General features: G+C 28.9%; 1 protein-coding gene across 1 annotated transcript; it reads left to right on the top strand.

Moving 5' to 3' along the window:
* Positions 1-116: 116 nt before the first annotated feature.
* On the top strand, positions 117-10,538 carry LOC100206886 (myosin light chain 6B). Its single transcript, XM_065792322.1, has 3 exons — positions 117-269; positions 9,914-10,069; positions 10,153-10,538. Exons 2-3 carry the CDS (start codon positions 9,920-9,922, stop codon positions 10,447-10,449), a joined length of 447 nt encoding a protein of 148 aa, XP_065648394.1. The 5' UTR covers positions 117-269; positions 9,914-9,919; the 3' UTR covers positions 10,450-10,538.
* Positions 10,539-21,957: the final 11,419 nt, after the last annotated feature.

The following is a 21,957-nucleotide window of genomic DNA, read 5'->3' as shown; positions in this document are numbered from 1 at the left end:
TGCAAATGAAGAATAAAATCGTGAATAAATATTTAGAGCATGGTAAAGAAGTTCTTATAATAAATAAGTTAAAGAGCGCAAATAAAAAATATTCAAATAGCATAGTAAAAGATGTAAAACTTTTTAACAATAAGTAATGAGAACCATGACGGAAGCAAATATTCATAACAAAATTTTGAGATGATAATCCAATGCTCTTTTAACAACAATCAGCAACTCAAATTATTGTCAGTCAATTTATTTTCTTGAAAGCGGTTTGTGGTAAAAAGGTGTGTAGCATTTTTAAAATATAAACATTTTAAAGGAGTTATTTTATTTTTGTACTATTTACTTTTTAAACTATATACTTTCATATTACGTTTTAGAAAACAAGTAAATATAATGTAAAAATTTGTAGTTTTGATGTACAATAAATAAATTGTATGCTGCTGTAACTAACCTAAAACTAATATTTTATGAAATTTGTGTTTCACTTGAAAGCGAAGTTTAACTTAAGTCAGAACTTTGACAAATTGTGCACATTTTATGCAACCAGGCACGAAAAGTGCACAGTTGGTCCCTTTTTTGTGCAACCTTGCATTTATGACACATTATTTAGTGTTCTGTGGGCGGATCCTGATATTTTTCTTCGCAAAATAAACAGCAAAACTCTGTATTACCTTGAGTACTCTTTTCTTCTTTATATGATGGTAAATTATCATTAACTTTTCTTCTTTGTAAATTATCATTAACTGATTAAAGTTCTTCTTTCTCTTTTTACTTTTATTTATTACTTCTTGTTACTTTTTATCTTTCTTATTTTCGTGTTTGTTTCTTTTTTTTTAAATACTTCTTATTGGCGAACTAGTAATAATAATAGAGTTTACTTTTTTTTTTTGGAAAATTAGATACGGAGATAGTATTTAAACAATTTATCTGTTAAAATTAAATGTGAAAAAAGTTAGAAAAAATAACTTTCTGGCCGCCTGACATCCATGTAATGACACTTTAGACTTTCGAAATTACCCTACTAAGATCCTTTGTTATTTCTCTACGAATACAAACAACTGAAATACATTTAATCTGTTGAGGTTTTATTAAAAAATGTAAAATATAATACGTCCTTTAAAAAGTCTTTTATTATGATACTACACACTAAAAATTAAAGGTAGAAATTTTTAATTAAGGTAGGATATGTGATATACCCTTAGTAAGGTATAATTTTATACCTTATAAGGTAGAAAATTATACTTTTAAGTTAGAAAATTGTATGACAAATAATTGTTTTTAATATAATTTTCTACCTTAAAAGGTAGAAAATTATACCTTACTAAGGGTATATCACATATCCTACCCTAAGGTAGAAATTTCTACCATTTTTTTTAGTGTGTATGCAACAACAACAACAAAAGGAGTGGTTTTATATCCATAGTAGCTACAACAGGAATGTTTTTCAAGAAAAACTTTGCTTTGCTAGTTAAGATCAATTTATCATGAACAACAACCACAGTTTTAACGTCTGAAACTGGGTATGGGATCCCCTCTCAGGTGGTAAAAAAAAATTTTTAAATATCTTTTTCTATTATGCCGTTTCGACCATGTTTGGAGTTACCCCGCGTTTGCCATTACCCTACTCTCCCTTAACTATATATATATATATATATATATATATATATATATATATATATATATATATATATATATATATATATATATATATATATATATATATATCCCAAAATATGTTTACATTGTCCGTGGGAGAAAATCCAATTCCAAATTTCGCAAAAAAAAAAGTCTTAATCTGACGTTGTAAAACTTTGATTTTTATTCCTTTTACTTTCAAAAAATGAATAATTATTTCTAGTTATGCATAATTAATCCAACTGCTATACATATCTATTGCTAGCTGGTGTTAAAAATAGTCTGTTGGGAAAGAGTAAAGAAGATGTTTTGAACTTTTTAGTTTTAGAAAAAAATGTGAATCTTTTCTGCATTTCTTTAACAAAAAATAAAACTTTATTTTTTTATAAAGAAATATAATAAAGCTCCGGAAATAACTTCTAAAAATTAGATGTTTATTAAATAGCTTTATGAATGACAAAGTTCAACAAATTTTGACCAATTAACTTTAATTATCCAAGAGTTCAAACTAGCATTTGTGATTGTTGCAGTTTCGATCTTTGGAGACTTAAAAAGTAAACGCATTAAACCCAGCGGAAACATTTTGACTTCTTAACTATCAAAGTCCGCCATATTACAAGAAATTCTGTTTGTGACTGTTTAATTTGTTCGATTAATAAAAAAAACATAGTTCTTTGCATCTAGTTTTACTAAACCAATTATTAAGTTTTTAAGCATGCTTTCAACAGCAACTTGAAATTAAAAAATTATTTGCTAACTACATTCTTAAGCATAAAAACTATGCAATTTAAATCAATTTTGCAACTTCCGCTTTCAAACCAATTTATCACCAATTTTTGGCTAAAGATTCGGGTATTAATTGTCCATTTCTGGTCGCCATTTTTAAAGATTTCCTTAAAAATAATAGCAACGTTTTAGATATGTTGAATCTCAATTAACCTCCATTTTGTTCTTTCCTATGATAAGAAGCTCTTATCATAAATTGCGTTCTACAAGCACAATCTAGCGTACACACCAATCTTTAAAAACTTTTGGATAGAACAGGGAAGAGTTTAACTGGCACCTACTATCAATGTCTTTGATGAAACTTTTGTCTTTGATGTACTTTCACCATTGGAACTCCTTCTGTTGCTTGGAACGGTAAATAATCTTCTTTCAAACAGTTTTACTCAAAGATTTAGACACGTGCTTCTGAGTTGCTAATTTTAATTCAAATACAACAACAATTTTTTATGATGAAAAACTGGCTGGAAATGAGTGCAGAATTTTTTTTAAAAACGTGGATATCTTGAAAAGACTAGCTCTGCACCATTCCTTTGTTCTAATTATTTCCTTCATTGACACACTAATATGTTCAATAGTGTTGTCAACGCTTGCTTTGACAATGCCCCTGATAATTGATGTTTAATAAAGTCCAGCGGTAATTGATGTTTTAATTAAGTCCACAGAACGTCCAGCGGACGTTCTGTGCCCGCTGGGATGCGTTGTTCTTAATTTCACATGTCAAAACGTTGATGGATCTTTCCATCAAAAATTTATTGTTGTTAAAAATAAAATAAGGAAAAAGTTAAAAATTGAAATATCAGTTCATCGGACAATGTACTTTCATAATAACAAAAGCGAGTTATGTAAATTTTAAGACGAAGATAAGTTTTGTTAAACCATGGAGGTATAAAACAGATATAGTCGGCGATTTTTTTTTGTTAACCCCTTCCCCGGGCAAGCGAGGAGGGGGGTGTGTGAAAAGGTTGCAAAAAAAATCGCCGACTATTCGTCATCAAAGCGGTATAAGTACTTTATGATTACTTACTTGGCATTGTTCCCCATATAAAAAAAAACTAAAAAAATGTTGTTTTGGTTATTCTGTTCATAAATAAGACATTTTTTACTTGTCTAACTTATTTAACGAAGTGAAAACCAACGAGAAGGTAAGCCATAGAACTTTGCACTCCATCTGTAACCTGTCTTAAGGTTAGCCCTCCATTTCTGGATTCTTTCCTTTTAATGATAGACGATTAGTGTAAAGTATTTGTATTGTTGTCTTAGGTTAACCTTCCATTTCTCGATTCTTACCTTTTCTTAATAGGCAGTTATGCCAAATTTTTTTAAATAGATTCTTTTTAATATTTTATGTTGGTTTTTCTAATTTTTACTAAGCATAAAATAAACTTAAATATAAAATAAAATACACGAGTATAGTCAATAAACAAAAAAGAAATTAATAAATTAATGTGAGGTAAAAACCAACTCTAAGCGTCGTTCCCCTAAAACAGAAAAAGTGTCAAAAACTTTTTCTACATCAGGAATTATTTCTTTATGAATAGACATCAAAGCTAAAGAATTAAACTTTGATTCTGTCATGCGCCTTTGCATATAAGTTTTCAGTCTGCGTATAATAGAAATGCTCCTCTTGCATTCACATGTGGTAATAGGAATTGTTCCCATTATTAAAAAATCTTCTCTAATGTTTGGGAAATCCCTCATATCAATAGATTATCATAAGTCTCTATAATAGTGGATGGGATCACAGATCGATTGTTCCAAAATATTTCCCACAAATCTAATTAAGCATGAATTAATGTAGAATGAGGCATATTGGATATATAAAAATGCAAAAGTTCCATAAAATCTAACTTATATATAATAAATATATAAGTTAGATTTTATCTTATCTTAATATATATAAAGGGCAATGTGTGTTTGTGTGTGTGTTTGTTTGTTCTCTATAGAAATCCAAACCGCCGGACCGATCTCGATGAAATTTGGCATGGGGTAGTCCTCGAGGAGGAGAAGGTTATTAGCTGGGTTTTGACCCCGTACCCCGACCCCCGGGGTCAGAGGGGGTTTTTGTGTACAGACCGGGATCATTTTTGTGTACAGATATCAGGTAAGCCAGTTTAAATATTGGCCCGGGCAACGCCGGGTAACTCCAGCTATCTTATCTTAATCTTAATCTTAATTAATCTTAATATATATAAAGGGCAATGTGTGTTTGTGTGTGTGTTTGTTTGTTTGTTCTCTATAGAAATCCAAACCGCCGGACCGATCTCGATGAAATTTGGCATGGGGGTAGTCCTCGAGGAGGAGAAGGTTCTTAGCTGGGTTTTGACCCCGTAGCCCGATCCCCGGGGTCAAGGGGGCCCAAAAATGGGCCCATTTTTGAGCCCATTTTTGTGTACAGATATCAGGTAAGCCAGTTAAATATTGGCCCGGGCAACGCCGGGTAACTCCAGCTAGTGATATATAAAAATGCAAAAGTTCCATAAAACCAAAAACATTTTTCTTCATATTTTTTTTACAACAGTTGCAGAAATACCAGATAAACCTTCATCATCTCACTTTCATCAAATCTATCTTCTAATTCAATTATTAAATGATCTAGAATAGGAAATATAATGGCATATTTGAAATAATCTGAAACTGTGTCAGAGAGATGATTATCTCTATAAATTTGTCTACAATTTATTTCATTACACTGTTGCGATATACCAAGCGTTTTAGTTTGGAGAACAACAGTGATGGCATAGAAATAGTCCATTATTTGTTTTCTTAAAACTTTACGTACAATAAAAGAAAAATTTGTCATAAGATTTAAAAAACATGAAGCTTTTGAAGAAGTATCAATATTATAACTCTTACCTTCATTGTATGCCTTTTCTTCTATTGAATGAAAAAGCGATATGCAGTTATCAAAAAAAAATATCCAGACCTCTAAATTTCTGAACCCATCTAGTTTGGCATGTATCAATTAATTTCGCTTGACCAGGAAAAATAAATTTATTAAGACAGCTGGCACGTTTAGGCGATAAGTCAAAATAATATGATATAACTTTGATTTGATCAAGAACATTTCTAATACTCTGAACATTGCATGATTTACTAACGACTAAATTAAGTTTATGGCATGCACAGTGAATAAAAACTGCCTTTGATTTGATCAATTTAATTCTAGATGAAATACCTTTTAATTTTTCAGAAATTGCCCCAGCACTACCATATTATTAACCTCTACATTTTTGGATATCAAGACCAAGATCATCAATTGCAGAAATTATGTTTTGCGCAAGACTAAGACCAGTTGTACCAGATTTACATTCAATAAACTGTAGAAAGTCTTCACAAATAACATTATCACAGTCAATGTATCTTATAACTAGAAATAGCTGTTCAAATTTTAGAACAATCAGAGGCTCCATCACAAAAAATAACCTGACTTTGTAATTTTCTTAATAAGAACTTCTTCCATTGTTTTTCCACAGCATTCAATAAGCCCGTTTTGTGTGGTTTTATATATATAGGTTGCATTTTTAGGAGAAGAACGAATATGGTGCTCAAGAACTTTATCATCTGCTTCAATACAAAAATTTAAAAGCTCTACAAAGTTACTTATACCAATGTTGTCTTTAAATGTTTCTCTGATCTCTGGATGATACTGTCATCATGATGACCTCGAAAAGCAATATCGTTTTGACCAAGAAAAATAGTTGTCTTTATGATTGGATTTAATTTATTTCGATCACTTATAATAAGTTTTTTTCTAAAATTATTGATGTCAACTTCAATCAAATTTTTTTTGAATTAGATCTACATTGCAGCATGTTAAGACAATAAATTGACATTTAATGAAGTCAGCAATTATTACTGTGATTCATATAAGCACGAGTTGCATTACCCCATAGTGTAAAAGGTTTTTGAATCAAGTTGATTATTGAGGTATTGTTTGGAATACTTCTACCCAATAGTGTACATGGGAGGAAGTATGCTCCATCTTCAATCTGTGAGTAAGCTAATCAAGAATATTCAAGTAACCATTTCTGTAAAAATGATCGCTTCTTTTTTTCACCAGAAACATGAAAAACTAATGACAAGTTAGGAATAAACATTTTATTAACTAGATCTAATAACATTGAATCATCTATGCCAGCAGATAGATGTCTACCACGCTCATAGTAAGTAGAAACATCATAAAAAAGAAGGCTTGAAGAGTGATCTGATGTACAAGGAATACAACTAAGCAAGATTGGATTAGTAGTAATATCAATATTTACATCTATAAATTTTAGTTTTATTACCTATGCAAAACTTTATATGACATTGAACTGATGATTTTTTTTTTGAAAATAGATTTTTAGAAGATTGACAAGATAAATTAAGAACCTTAGTGGTAACAGAATGGGGTAGAACACTTGACAAAACTGAACACGATCTTCTTTTTAAATCACTTTTGACAAATTTCTTTGAGCATAAAACTTCTTTTTTCATAATAGGGACAAAATGATTTGATGGCCACATATCTGTATCTTTGGAAATAGAGCGACAATCTGTGTTACACTATAAAATACTCTGAATTTTTTCATTTGTTTTATGATCACCACGTGGGTATATACTTACATTAAATAACTTTTAATATTTTTTAAGTCCAAATTCAGGATGAATAGATGAATTTGTTTATTCAACACTGTAGATAATGCAATTAAACAAAGAAAAGAAACAAATTTATTGTTATTTATTTTTAGTTTTTATACTGGATTATATTATTGGCGAACCGTCAAAGTACAATATTTTTAAATTATTATCAACGTACCTATTTGCGTCAACGTATGAAGATTAGGCGTTTAAGAGCAGTCTTGATGTCGTTTTCTGATTGTTTACAAAACAAAAGGTTACAAGCATAGTCCCGAAACATTTCAATGCAGTCAAACTTCCATCTTTTTTATACTTCCATGATTAAACCAAAAAAAAAAAAACTAATAACTATACGTAACAATATCAAAATAAGTCTTTAAAGATTTTTTTCAACGAGAAAAATGAAAATCGCGCTACAAGCAATAGACAATCGAATTCTAAAAACTTGATTGTTTATAATTCCAAAGAAAAAATGCGATGTATCTTAGTTTTATAAAAATGGTTGTGAAAATAACGTGAACACATTTTATTGATTCTACACTTCCAACAAACAGTGCTATAAGAAAACACTTAAACAGATGTGTATTCTCTTAATCTTATTGCAGACAAAGATAGAGAAGACATGATTACTGATTGATGACTCTTCCACTAAAAAGTATGTTCGGATGACTCTACCGCTCAAAAGTATGTTCGGATTTTTTCACTTTTTTAGTTTACATAATAATCGATATTTTCTTGTATCATTATTAGCAGCTGCTTCAGAAATAAGAACAAATAACGCAGACGGAATAAAAACCACATTTGAAATATTACAGCAAGCAAATATATTGAATATGTTTAATAAAGAATGTTCTTACTTACATACATTTAATGAAGAATTATTCAACATAAATAAGCGGTTTTCAAGTGATAAACTCTCATTTAAGTAATAGAAAAAACTAAATTTATTTTATTTTACAAACCTAGTAAAGTTAAGAATGTTACTCTAAAATACCCAATTTTTTTAATAATGAAACATTATTAAATCAACCGTTAATTTTCTAGGAATAATTTTAGATGAAAATTTCTTTAGATATAAATATAAATTAAATTTGAAGTAAAATCTCGAGAAATATTTTCATATTATATAGATTCACACCATTAATTTTTATATAAATATACTTTGTTTTAGGTGTCCTAACAATCTTGCCACAGAGTACCACGGAAGGTTATTTAATTAGGAAGTTTATTCCTTCTTCGATGACTTGTAGTATAAAATTTACGCAATGGTTAGAGCCCTTGATTCAAAAGCAAGGACTCTAACCATATTTTTAATGTGCTGCTAAACTTCTTAATATTGCATCTTAAAATATACTTTTTGTTTTTACACATTTTTATCTCTTACGTAATATTGATTAGGGAAATATTGATTATTGGAAGCTAAAAAACGTTTTAGTAAGCAAAACCATGCCTGCAGGATTATATTTGATGCACACAGAACTACCTACTGCAAATCTCTCTCAAGGGAATTTAAAGTCTTACACGGCTATATACATAATAAACACCAAGTTTTACTATTCATCTTTAAAACAAAGCACAAACTTTTGCCTAATATATTTTAGTCTTTAGCGAAATCTCTTATGAATTCAGTAAAGTAAAAAGTACCCAACTTTAAACTAAAAACTTTGTTGTCCCAACAACCAATTCAAAGCTCAGTTTTTACCAATTCTAGTATCGTCGACCATTTTTATGGAAACATTTTTCATAATTTATTACTAATTAAAATACTGTTTTAGAAAGAAGGAGTCTCGTAGTACAAAAAGACTTTGATATAAAGAAACTTTTTTAAAATAAATGCATAATATTTTTTTTGCGATTTTATTTCAATTTAATTTTTTTTTTTTGGTTAAATATTATAATACCTTTAGTAATGTTGTTAATCTGTAATTTATTGCGTTATATATATATATATATATATATATATATATATATATATATATATATATATATATATATATATATATATATATATATATATATATATATATTTTATTTTTGTTACTGGCTAAACTAAATAACTTTATAAACTGATAATATCACAAGTTGTAATAATATATTGTTTTTTCAAAAATGTCATATGTGCAATCATTGAATATTTCTTGGTTTTTAAATCTCAACTTATTATTTCATCAAATAACTTTTAGCCTAGTAAATTTATTAATTCATTTTTAATTATTTTTCCACCATAATAAAATGTAATACCTTTTCATTACAATTGATAAATGATTTGTGTAAACAGCAGAAAACCATATTGTTTAGCTTAATACAGAGTTAAGTTCATCAATCAGAGAAAAACATTTTATCATCGTGAACTCTTTTTATTTATATTTTAAGTCTCTTTTTATCTAAAAAAAAAAACTTTTCTTTTATCGATTTTCTATTACAATAAAAGCTAGAAAAATGTTAACCATTGTCATTTTTAGGGTATTTATTCATCATAATTTAAAAAGGATTAACTTGAAAAATTCAAAATATTTTTAGATTAGATAGTTTGCCCAACAATTTATTTGGTTCTCGTATCATTTAATTATTTGATTCAATTTCAATAACTTACGTCGTTTCCATCATTGTTTGATTATGTATTATATTAAAAAATCAATCAAACCATCATGCATTTTTAAATTAACAATTATAATTATTGATCTTCATTGGTGTTCACAAAACTTGATAATCTCTAAATTTCCATTCATTGAGATTTTTTTATTTAAGTTTTTGGTATGACGTCAACTTAAAAAATCACTTTAATCCATATAATGTTGTTATGACTACTTAAAACAATAAAGTATTAAACAACAATAATTTTTTTAATTGTTTGATTTTTTTTTACCTTATTAAATTTTTGTAGTTTAAAATGGCCAGTATCAATGACGACGAAATTGACGATATTAGAGAAAAGTTTGACCTTTTTGATAAGATTGGGGACGGAAAAATTTCAGATGTTCAAATTATTGATGTTCTTCGTGCATGCGGCTTAAACCCACTTACTAATGATGTCGAAAAGGTATTATACTGTTCAAGTGATAAAACCATTTGATACTTTTGCTTATATTGACTAAATTTTATATTAGATTTCTTAAATTTTAGATCAAGAAAGATTCATCCTTGGTTGGAAAACGCATTGACTTAGAAACTTTTTGCCCAATTTATGAACAAATAGCAAGTATGTCTGGTCAAGCAACATACGAAGATATGGTTGAAGCTTTCAAAACCTTTGACCGTGACCAGACTGGAACAATTTCAGCCGGTGAATTGCGTCAGTTGCTTGTAAATTTAGGTGATACATTAACAGAAGAGCAAGCGGATGTAATTGTTCAACCACACGAAGATGAAAAAGGTGCAGTTTCTTACCACCAAATAATTAAACACCTCATGGCGTCGTAATTAGTATACTTGTTGTAATTATATGTCTAAGTTATCATTTCATTTTATTTACTTTTTATTGTTAAAAAAAAAAATTAATTTGCAAGAAAGTGTTGAAGTATTTAAAAAAGAAAAGTAAAAACACCCTTAACAATAGTAAAAAAAATTTATTACTTATAGGGCCACCAAAAGCTTTCATGATGCCCCTAGCATAGCAACTTTAGGCACCCCTATAAGCATGCATACTTTTAAATTAAAAGCATCTACATTTATACAAGTTAATGACTTTGTTTTTATTTCTAATACCGTTACTTTACATCCATATTTTTATGAACCGTATCTGTATTAAATAACACTTATGCATTTAACATTGACTGATTAGGATCAATAAAATGATTCTTTAATTAAATTGACAAAGTACAAACTGCAACCTGAGCTGTTGTTTGGTGTCTAAAAGATTGTAAAGCAAAATTTTCATCAATTGGGATTGCAACTAAAAACAAAAAAAACTAAGATTTTTATTTATCTATTACAATAATCAATGAAATCTTTACATAAAAAGTTTAATATTTATAAAAGAAAGCAACTCCAGGCTTTCATATGGTGACAATTAAGATTGCCACAGCCAAAAAAGCATTATTTTTTAAAAGTTTGTTGTAGGTGCATTAATAACATCTTGCGCTAATTTATTCCAACGGTTAACAACACGGTTTGTAAAAAAGTGCTGACGTTCTGGATAACCTTTAATTAGTTAGGGTTTTAAATAACATATTTTTTTAAATTATATGCTCAGTTTGATGAGAAAGACTGTAGTTGTAGAATATAAAATTTAACCTTTTGTAAATGACAAGCAATTATGTATTACGGTATGAGGTCACTGGCTTCTTCGAGTGTATTTGAGCCAAGTATTTTTAATTAGTAACTAAAATGTTTAAATAACGAAATTGCACGTTGTTGGATAGATTCGTGTCGTGCAATTTTTGGGAAGGGATGATCTTGTTTGCACACAAAACTCTAGATGAGGCACCTATGTACAGCTAGCATAGTTTTTCTATAGCTGTAGAGCCCCGACACACAAATGACTTCTTGAGACAACCAAGCATTTGATTGCCATAGCTGTTGCTTCTACTTGTACTTTTTATTTTGAGGTTGTTGAATATAAGTACTCCAAGGTCTCGCTCAATGCATGTTGGAACTAGACTTGCGTCCGTTATCATCAATGTCAACGATAATACTGTTAATTAGTTTCTAAACCAACCAACTTGCATTACTTTGCACTTCTCGACGTTAAAATTTATTTTATACCTTATCTATAAAAACAAATTTTTTAATTTTTTGTACTTAAAATAAGATTAGGAAGCTTATAGAAGTTTATAGATTTGTTAACAATTTGGTTAGCCCAACGTTGGCTCACCACGTTGGATTAAAATTTGCATCATGCACATTTCACAAGTTTTGTATTACAGTTATTGATAATATTAAGTTTTAGGCGTGATGTCGGCCCAATGAAACACCATGGTTGATGTTGAGCTGGCATGCAAGTGGGCCGCTCATTGGCTAGCGTTGTTATTACCAGGCTGACTTTGCATTAAATAAATGTTGATTTAATAAAGGATTTAATAGCAACATAAAATTCTCACCATACAATGCAACCAAACAGAGTGTTAAATCTAGCTAGTAAACAAAACTTAAGTTTTTCAGCTAGTCAATCAATTAGTAGATAACCAATTGAAAAATTAATTGTTATTCTATCTGTTTCTGTTTACTCTCCTTAAGCTAATTATCTTACTGAAGCCAAATATCAGAAAACAGGTTCAACTCTAATTAAAGCATCATAACCTGCAATTACAGTGTTTAAAGAAAAAGGATACGAAGAATAAAATATAAGAAATAAAAAATTAAATTGATAGTACAATAGAACTCGAAAGAAAAGTTTACAGAAAGTAAAAAGTACATTTTTTTAATTTGTTAATTTTTTGGTATTGTGGTTTATCCTCCTCCAGCTAATTGCCATATAGAGGCCACATACCAAGGCCCGCAAAGACGAGTTCAGGTCACTAAAGAGCATCAAAACCCACTTCGACGGACCAAGAGTAAGTGAGTTTAAGAAGAACGAAGATTTTTAGATTGAAAGACAGAGTCGAATTAAAAAGATATCATAAAGATAGTGGACAGATGTTAGAATGTACAACTGTTCATTAATCGGTTATAACTTGTTAATGTATTTGAATTGGTTAATTTTTTATATAAGAAATTTTATAGTGGAAATTTAAATAGTATATTGAGGGGGTTACAAATTTTATATGATTATAATTTTTGAACGCTGAGAGATAATACTATGAAACTTAAAATTTATCAATGAATATTAGTCTAGTTGAGAATTGTACAAAAATTTTAGGACTTATTTGTTTCCAGCCTCCAATCATCGCAATTCTTTGCAAAACATCATTATTCGACATAAGTATAAATACGCCAATGTTTGGAGTTTGCTCCACGTCAAGTTATCTATCTCAAACATCAAAAAATGCTGGATCCGTCACTGATATATATACATACCCATATACACACACACACGCACACACACACACACACACACACACACACACACACACACACACACACATATATATATATGTATATATATATATATATATTTAGACAAAGTCGAAGCAATGAGGCGGGGGGGGGGGGGACACCCGCCATCAATAATTTTTTCGTTCATTTAGTCGGCAAATTTGACCCTTTTTGAAAAGTCAGTTGGCAAATGTAGGCCCTTCAGACAAGTTATTAAATTTAGACAGTCAGTCGGCAAATATTGAAAAGGTAGTTGACAAATTTTAAAAGACGAGGAGACCTTATTTTTATTTTTTAAGTTTTTAAGAAGACCTTATTTTTATTTTTTAAGTCGGCAAAAGAGGAAAAGTTGTAATGGGACCCGCCACGCGGCACCTACTCGCGCTGGCCTTGTGTATATATATTTTCGCATGAGATGCAAATTCTTGTTAACACTTTAAGAATGTCAAAATATCTTTTTTTTTTTTACAGCAAAACAGTCTTTTCAGCTTTAATGTCATTACTTGCTGTAATGAGAAAGTCTGCTTTAACCACCGTTTTAAACTAAATTTAAAACAAATGCCATCATAGCCTTGGTAACCTTCATTGCCTCGCATCTTCTCTAAACTCATGCTTTAGATAGTCAGCAAATCACTCACCCGTTTTGGTTAATCATACAGCAGTTCTACCTGTGATATCAAGAAATCCAAGAAAGGATTTGTTTATTTTTCAATTTTCAGATTTTGAATCTACCCAACGTATGACAAAAAAAAAATGTGATCAATTCGCCTGATATTGCTTGTAGTATCAACTATGATAAAAAATAGTTTAAAATGGTTTAAAAATTACCTGTCAAACAGAAAACAATACATAATATATGCAGCAATTGAAACAGAAAAACACATTATAACTCGTGGTGTTCCCCAGGGATCAATCATAGGTCCGCTATTATTCCTACTCTATATTAATGATTTATATTTAGTATCCAAGATTTTTGGTGTTACTTTATTTGGTGATGATTCAAACTTTTTTTTTATTCAAACAGTAATATAAAAGACCTGTTTAGAATATCTAAAGAAGAATTATTAAAAATAAATGACTGGATTACAAATAATAAACTTTCAGTAAATGTTGGGAAAACTAAATTTATCTCATTTCACAAACCTAGTAGGGAAGATAACTTTTCTTTAAAATTACCTAATCTCTTTGTGAATAAAACAGTTATTAAAAGAGAGTCAACGGTTAACTTTCTGATTATAGATAAAAATATATCATGGAAATATCATATTGAATATATTGAAAACAAAATCTCCAAAAATATCTCAATGTTATATAAAGTTAAACCATTTATTAATATTGAGTCTTTAAAAATTATATATTTTTCATTTATTCAGTTATCTTTCCTATTGCAATATTGCATGGGGAAGTACCAATTATGGGAAGCTTAAAAGAATCTATAGCAAACAAAAACATGCAAGTAGAATTATTTTTGGTTTTAACAGAACTGTTAATGGTGAATCTTTTAATAGAACTTAATGCACTCAATGTTTATAAACTTAACATATACCAAATTATGCTTCTAATGTTTAAGTCAAAACATGGTTTATCTCCTAATATATTTCACTCTTACTTCACCAAAAATCATCATTACTCACTTATTTTTGTTTTGATTTGTTTCTTATAAAAATAAAAAACAAATGACTAAAAGAAAAAATATATATCTTGTTATACGATTTACTACTTGTAATATATTGTGTTTTACTATACAGTTTTTAACCTGAAATTTTTTAACATTTTAAATTTTTAATTTGTTTCATAAACTGAAGGCGACAATGTAAACGGGGCTCGGCGATAAGACAATATGCGTCTTTTCTTTCTCCGGCCTTTTATTATATACGTACAATCTTTCTTTTTGTAAATTTTATTAAACGGCAAAGTAAATAGATAAATAAAAAATAAATAAAAAATGATTGTATAGAAGGGATAATTCATGATTTTTGTGATCAAATGGCTTTTAAATGCTTCAGACATGTCGGAATAATTTCATTTTGAGTTTTAGGACTGAGATGTCTGTAAAGCGGGCAGGTAAACCTGTAACTTCTTGTAAAAAAGGTTACAAGTTTATGATCCTTGTTCAAACGGTTTCTGGCTTAGATACCAGAAGCAGAAGATATATCAATGCGAGACTTTTCATGTTGTCTAAAATTTTCATTCAGATGACGAAATGACCCAGTTACACCGTTAATTCACTGCCAATGAAGATTTCAACCACATCAACTTAATCACATCAAACAACCAGTAACGTTCCGACCCAGCCTTAAGGAAGAACATAGCCAATTGCAGTCAACTTTCAAGTTTCCAGAAGAGTAAAACGAGTAAAACGCATTGCTAAATACTGATCGCCCATCTTTGTTTTTCTCAAATGGTCGCATTGGTTTACATGGTCAATGCAGTAGTTTTTACCAAACTTACTATTTGAGCAAAAATTTTATGTTATTTTACTTTGTGAATGTCCTTTTCCTATATTAGTGTTGTTTGTTATTTGAACAGGTATGATTGTAGAAACATTTCCACCTAAATTAGGTGAAAGAGAAAAATTCTGTGCCTCAAAGCAACTTGAATAGCTTGAATGGGTGGATCTGAGTTTGTAAAAGTAATTTGTTGTTTGTAGAAGTTGTCTGCATTTTTCTACAGCAACTTCTGCTTTTTTTCTTTTCTTTCCGTTTACCTAAACTTTTCATCTAAAATACAGAGAAACAGTTGTTAGATCATTTAAATTAGGGTTTGTATGAACTTATATTTTTAATATAAGTACTAAATTTACTAGGAGGCATTATTCTGAAATTATTTTTCCATTAAATTAAAAAACAGTATAAAAAAATCAAATAACAAAAAATAATTTGCTCGCATTGAATTCTTTAAAATTTATTAAAAGTTTAAAATTTGACATTCCCATACACTAACTTATTTATTAAACAGCAGTGGCGTAATTCGAGGGTAAAAAAGCCTAGCAAGGCGGGGGATTCCAAAGCTAAAGGAGTCCGCGGATGTTTCCAGGGCTTTTTTTTCAATAATGCAAGGTTTTTCTCTTAAGAAGAATTAGCTTCTTAAGATCTTACCTAGGACCGTTAGAAGCGTGCTATGGCCTGTAAAAATTAAAAATAAAAATTTTAAAAGTCAAAACTATTTAAAATCTTTTAAAACTTAAAGTAAGGAAAATATATGCAAAAAATCTTAAACAGTTTCATAAAAGAGCTTTGCGAGCCTTTCGATTTGAAAAAAAATTAATATCTTCTTCAAAATTAATTTTCATAGCCATTTAGACTTCAATTGATAAAAGTTCTTGTTCATTTAAGCGATTTTTTGTCATTGTCTATCTTAATACGTTTTTTATTCTTTTCAACAACAACTAAACAATCTTTCTGCTTAGGCAAACGTCACAGGAATTGTAAAAAATAGCCTTATTGCACTTTTAATGTTATAACAACTTATAACATTACATACAGTTTTTTTTCTTATAATTTCTTTAAGAGTTAAACGGGCTGAAGAGAAATATCTTTTAAATTGGCATCATAAATTGATTTTAAATGAAGTATGTTATCAGTAAGATGATCACCGATATCATTTTCATCTTTCTTTTTGCAACATTCTAGACTTATTTTGTATTTCTTGATCATTTAAGTCACGGAACAACCATAGTACATTTTTTAATTCCAGTTTAATTCCAAAACAGAATCTTTTGCATTTTTAATTTCATTAATTTTATTTAGCAAATGGTTTAACAATTTCAATTCTTGCAGACCAGCGTGTATTTGACATAGTGTGTAAAGAACATCCAGTATTATTATCCGAAAAATCTTAAAACTTAAATACAAGTTTTTCTTTATGCACACTACATAAATTTAAACTATGACACGCACAAGGAGAAGATATTACCAATGGAATAATTTGCAAAATGCGAGCTTGTGCATCTTTATATGATCCACGTTGTTATATCCTTGTGCGCGACAGTTACTTATAGGAATATTATACCTTTGTAGCGTTTCAAACAATAAATTAGTAATATCTTCTCCAGTCTTTGTATTGCAGTCAACAAATGTAAGAAACCTTTCCATAATTACTAATTTTTTGAAATTAATATTAACGAACCGTAAAATGAATGTAGTTATTCGTAGAATCGGGCGTTGAGTCTACAATAAGAAAATAATATTTCAGTTTCTCTTTCCTTTAAAATACAAGTTCTCAGGTAATCAGCATACCATGATATAAACTCATTTTAAATATCTACCGATAAGTAATGTACTTGCAATCTCTGCTTTTTAAATATTCTTCTAAAAGCAGATCGTAATGACTTAAAAGTTTTAGAAAGTTTCTATTGTTCAAATCTCCATTTAAATGAGTCACATCACTAAAGGCCAATTCATGCTCAGCAAAAAACAAAACTACATCTAATAATTGTTTTAATAAATCTTTCCATTTTTGTGTCTCATTTTGTATTTGTTTTACTATAAGACGGTATGTTTATTAATAAAATTTTCTTAATTTTGCCACAGGATATAACAAAATTCATAATTGCTAGATTTTTCATGGTCAGGTATTTTATCATATAATTATTTGTACCCTCCATTAGCCTGCCAACCATATTCTGTTGCAAAAGTTGACCTCTGCTTACGAAATTTATGAAATAAAGCTTAATAAATAAGTTAAGAACTGAACACTGTGTTTATCTACAGGAAATATTGTTAGGTGTGGTTCTGGACCTCTTACAATATCATTTTCTACGTCTTTTGGTGCTAAATTTAATTTTAACACTCCAATATTGATGTTGACAGATATGGTACAGAGGAAGATTCAGCATAGAGCGTGTGGGTGAGGGGCGACCTACCCCCTCCCTCGCGCTTCTTAAGTCAATTAACTAGCGCCCCCTAAAACATAAGTTTCTCATTACAAAATTCTTCATTCATTTAAAAAAAAATGAATGAAGAATTTCAAAATAAAAAACTAGGTAACAACAAATCATCAATATAGATAAAAGACTTTCTTAAAACAAAACGGAGACCTTTTGTTTTAAGAAAATATCTCTTATAATCATCATGTACACAGTCAATGCAATTTTAACATAGTTTAGAGCATCAAAACTACTGTGATTGTAAAGTGAGAGATATTCATGAAACCACAATGACTTTGCAAACGGTAAACGATTTTTTTTTTAAAAGGAGAATAACAAAAAGTTATAATTTAACAGATTTTAATATTTTTGAGCAATTTCAATTTGTTTTTATGTGTTAAAACTTGTTTTCGGCAAAAACCCGTATACCACCCCCTCTACGCTTGACATCTTTGAAAGTAGGGCGTCGGCCCTACTTTCAAAGTAGGGTCGGCGCAAACATTGTGCATGCATAAATATATCCAGCATTGACAAATGAGCTACAAATGAAAGACATACATCCATTCTTAATAGAGAAATAGATGACACCGTTTTTTCCTAATATATAGGAATATATATATATACAGAGCCGGCTCGTGGGCATTTCTTAGTGTGTGCAAAAAAAATTGCCGCCTTAATTCTTAATTAACCTTTTAAAAATATCAGAGAACAACAATCGGCTTATATAAATGAAATTTTCATCTTCATAGTGTTGATCGGGCAAAAGTTGCCCTAACAACAGTTTATAAACTTTATACTTTTGTGTTTAAAATATTAATATAAAATTATCTAAAATGGTCTATTTAAATAAGGCGAGTAGAGTGTTATATTTATACAAAAAAACGGAAGCAAAAATATAAATATATCTTTTCAAATCTCAATAAAGAGTCGCTCTAATTAAAGCAAAAATTATTATTCCAAATTGAAAAAAAGTTAAACTCATATTAACTTCTGGTATTTATCATTAAATTTGTACGCTATTGACAACTTTTTTAAACATATAAAAAATAAAAATATAATTGAATTTTTAAGTTTGAAATTAAAGTATGGAAAATTCGAAAAATTATCGAAGTTATAATAATAATATTTAATGACTTTGTTGTTTTGCTCTCAATAGAAATAATCGAAAGTCCGTTCAGCTTATCTTGACTGATGTTTGGTCGTAAATAGTTTTGATCAACTTTAGTTTGGAAAAAAATCTTTCGCCTTGATAAACTGTGACTGGAATTGTTAGTAAGATTTTCAATGCAATACAAGTATAAGGGAATATTTCTTCAAGATCACGTGTAAATATAAATGTTAGAATATCTAGTAGATTTTTTTAATCAGTTTTTCGTGACAACAAACAAAGTTCAGTCATCAATTCTTCACCAAAAATATCCTTTTGGTCTTTGTCGGTTAAAGTTTCTTCCAACAAATTGCAATTATCTCTCAATATACCTTCTTTCATGTTTGAAATATTCGGAATTTCAAATAAGAACTGAAAAGGAGACATGGTTGTTCTAAAGTCTTCAAAACGCTTCTTCATAGATTTAATGGCACGACTGAAAAGTATATCAAAGAATTTTTATTTTGAATTTTGATCTGGAATGACGAAGTTGAAACAAACCAAGTTCCTGAAAACAGGAACTTGGTTTGTTTCAACTTCGTCGAAAAACTTTTTTTTCTTCCTGACACCTTCAGTTGACAGATCAGTAAATTTGAATGTTACACCCGAAGTTGTTGCCAAAACTTTTGCTATGGTAACGTACTCATCAAATTTAGTCGGATTGTAACGGATTCCAAAAATGCTACAGTGAATTTTAATAATTCAATTAAAATTTTGACACTTGATGAACTTGACTGAATAATTTTATTTGTGCAGTTTATTTCGTTCAATACATCATACCAAATAACAATTCCACATATGATTTCCAAAGTATTCATTTTAGTAGCAATAGATTCAGCTGATAATTTGGTGGTTCCATCACTATCACTTTTAGCAACTTCATGCAACGCTTCATAAATCTTTTGCATATTTTCCTTGATCGCTTTTACAGCTCTGGTGTGACTCTCCCATCTTGTATCACTGTAGATTTAACTGTAAGTGATGGACACGACGTTTTGTGGAACCGGAAAAAAAGTTATAAAGGCTTTGAATAATTCCGAAAAATATCACATTTTCCAATCCAACTTTTACAGAATCAACAACAACAAGATTAAGTGAATGTGCTGTACAATAGACAAAGAGTGCTTGCTTATTTCTATTTAAAATTTTCTTTTGCAAGTTCTTGTTTTTGTCTCTCATATTTGCATTGTCGTATGCCTGACCTCTCATATCTTCAAGTGGAAGTTTATTTTTATTCAATGAAGCCACAATGTTTTGCTCAAATCCTTGACCTGTAAAATTAAATTTTGTTTATATATGTTTCTAAACTTTTAACATATATTACATCAAAAAGATCAGAAAAATTTCAAAAATTTACAAGCCTGTGTCATTAATAATAATAAAATTTAAGAAACTCTCTCGGATGTTGACAACCACTGAATCGTTATGACTAGATATCATATAAAAAGAGTTAACTGTTCATGATGACTGACATCTGTTGTGCAATCCGCAATAATGGAGTAGTATTTGGCTTTTCAAATTTTTTTAAGGATTTCCTCTCTAGTAGCACGAGCCACTAACTGAACAATTTCTTCTTGGATATTTTTGCTAAAGTAATGGGTTTTGTTTGGATTTTCCCCTGCATTGGAGACATGATATTCCATAATTGGGTCAAATTCTGCCATAAGTTCAACTATTTTTAGGAAAATTCTATTGTTTTCTTCACACAGTTTATCAGATGATCCTCTAAATGCTATTATCATAATTTCTTGCATAACTGTTTAAGTTTTGGTTTACAGGGCCCTTCATAACTATTTATTGAATATTATGGTTTGTAAAAGTCTAAAGCCAATCAGAAATTTCTTCCCATGTACAAAAAATTCGCACGATTCTCGCTCGAGAATCGAGTTTTGCTCGATTCTTCACCTTCCATCTCAATTTGATGTACTCTAATCTCGTTTAAATTGATTTTATATGGCAAAGTTTTTATCTCAGAATCATTGTTGGGGCTATAAAATGTTTCTGAATTTAAAAAAGTATCTAGTTTAGTTTGGTTTTATCACGTTCTTCCTGTTTCTTTAGCCGTTTCAGATGATACTGAAAACCGGACAACTTTTTCCTTTTCTCCATTTTCTAATTATAATTCAAAACTCGTTAGACAATATCTAATATTTTCCTAATTATTGTTAAACATACTAATAAAAAAATAAAGATCACTAACATGTTATAACGACTGATCAACTATAATAATAAAGTTATTATGATAACAACATTGAAAACCAGCCAATTCAAAGGAACAAGTTCTATTGGTACTAAGATATGCTGAATAAGCAAAAAAGAATCCCGGAACTTTCTTTAGAGACATTTTTATAAGTAAATTGTTTAAAAAAATTAAATATTGAAATATCGATGTAATTTTTTACATATATATAATAATAATTTTTGTCTGAACAATGTATTTTTTTGGCAAATTTTTATTTAATGTTGATCCTAAAATTTGCCGCCCCTAGAAATTTGCCGCCTGTGTGCATGGCACACGCCACGAGCTGGCCCTGTTTATATATATATATATATACATATATATATATATATATATATATATACATATATATATATATATATATATATATATATATATATATATATATATATATATATATATATATATATATATATATATATATATATGTATATACATATATAAATATACACACACATTTATATATATATATACATATATATATATACATTGACGCGGACTCTTTAAATGCAAGAAATGAAACGGGATATATATATATATATATATATATATATATATATATATATATATATATATATATATATATATATATATATATATATATATATATATATATATATATACATATATATATATATATACATATATATATATATATATATATATATATATATATATATATATGTATATATATATATTAAT

Source organism: Hydra vulgaris, chromosome 03 (genome assembly GCF_038396675.1).
Source record: "Hydra vulgaris chromosome 03, alternate assembly HydraT2T_AEP".
Lineage (NCBI taxonomy): Eukaryota > Metazoa > Cnidaria > Hydrozoa > Anthoathecata > Hydridae > Hydra > Hydra vulgaris.
Note: the sequence above shows the minus strand (reverse complement) of the source record. Positions and strands in the feature narration are given on the sequence as shown.

Coding starts and splice junctions, on each gene's coding strand:
- LOC100206886 (XM_065792322.1), top strand. CDS start 9,920: ATGGCCAGTATCAATGACGACGAAATTGACGATATTAGAGAAAAGTTT. Junction 10,070..10,152: donor TTACTAATGATGTCGAAAAG/GTATTATACTGT, acceptor CTTAAATTTTAG/ATCAAGAAAGATTCATCCTT.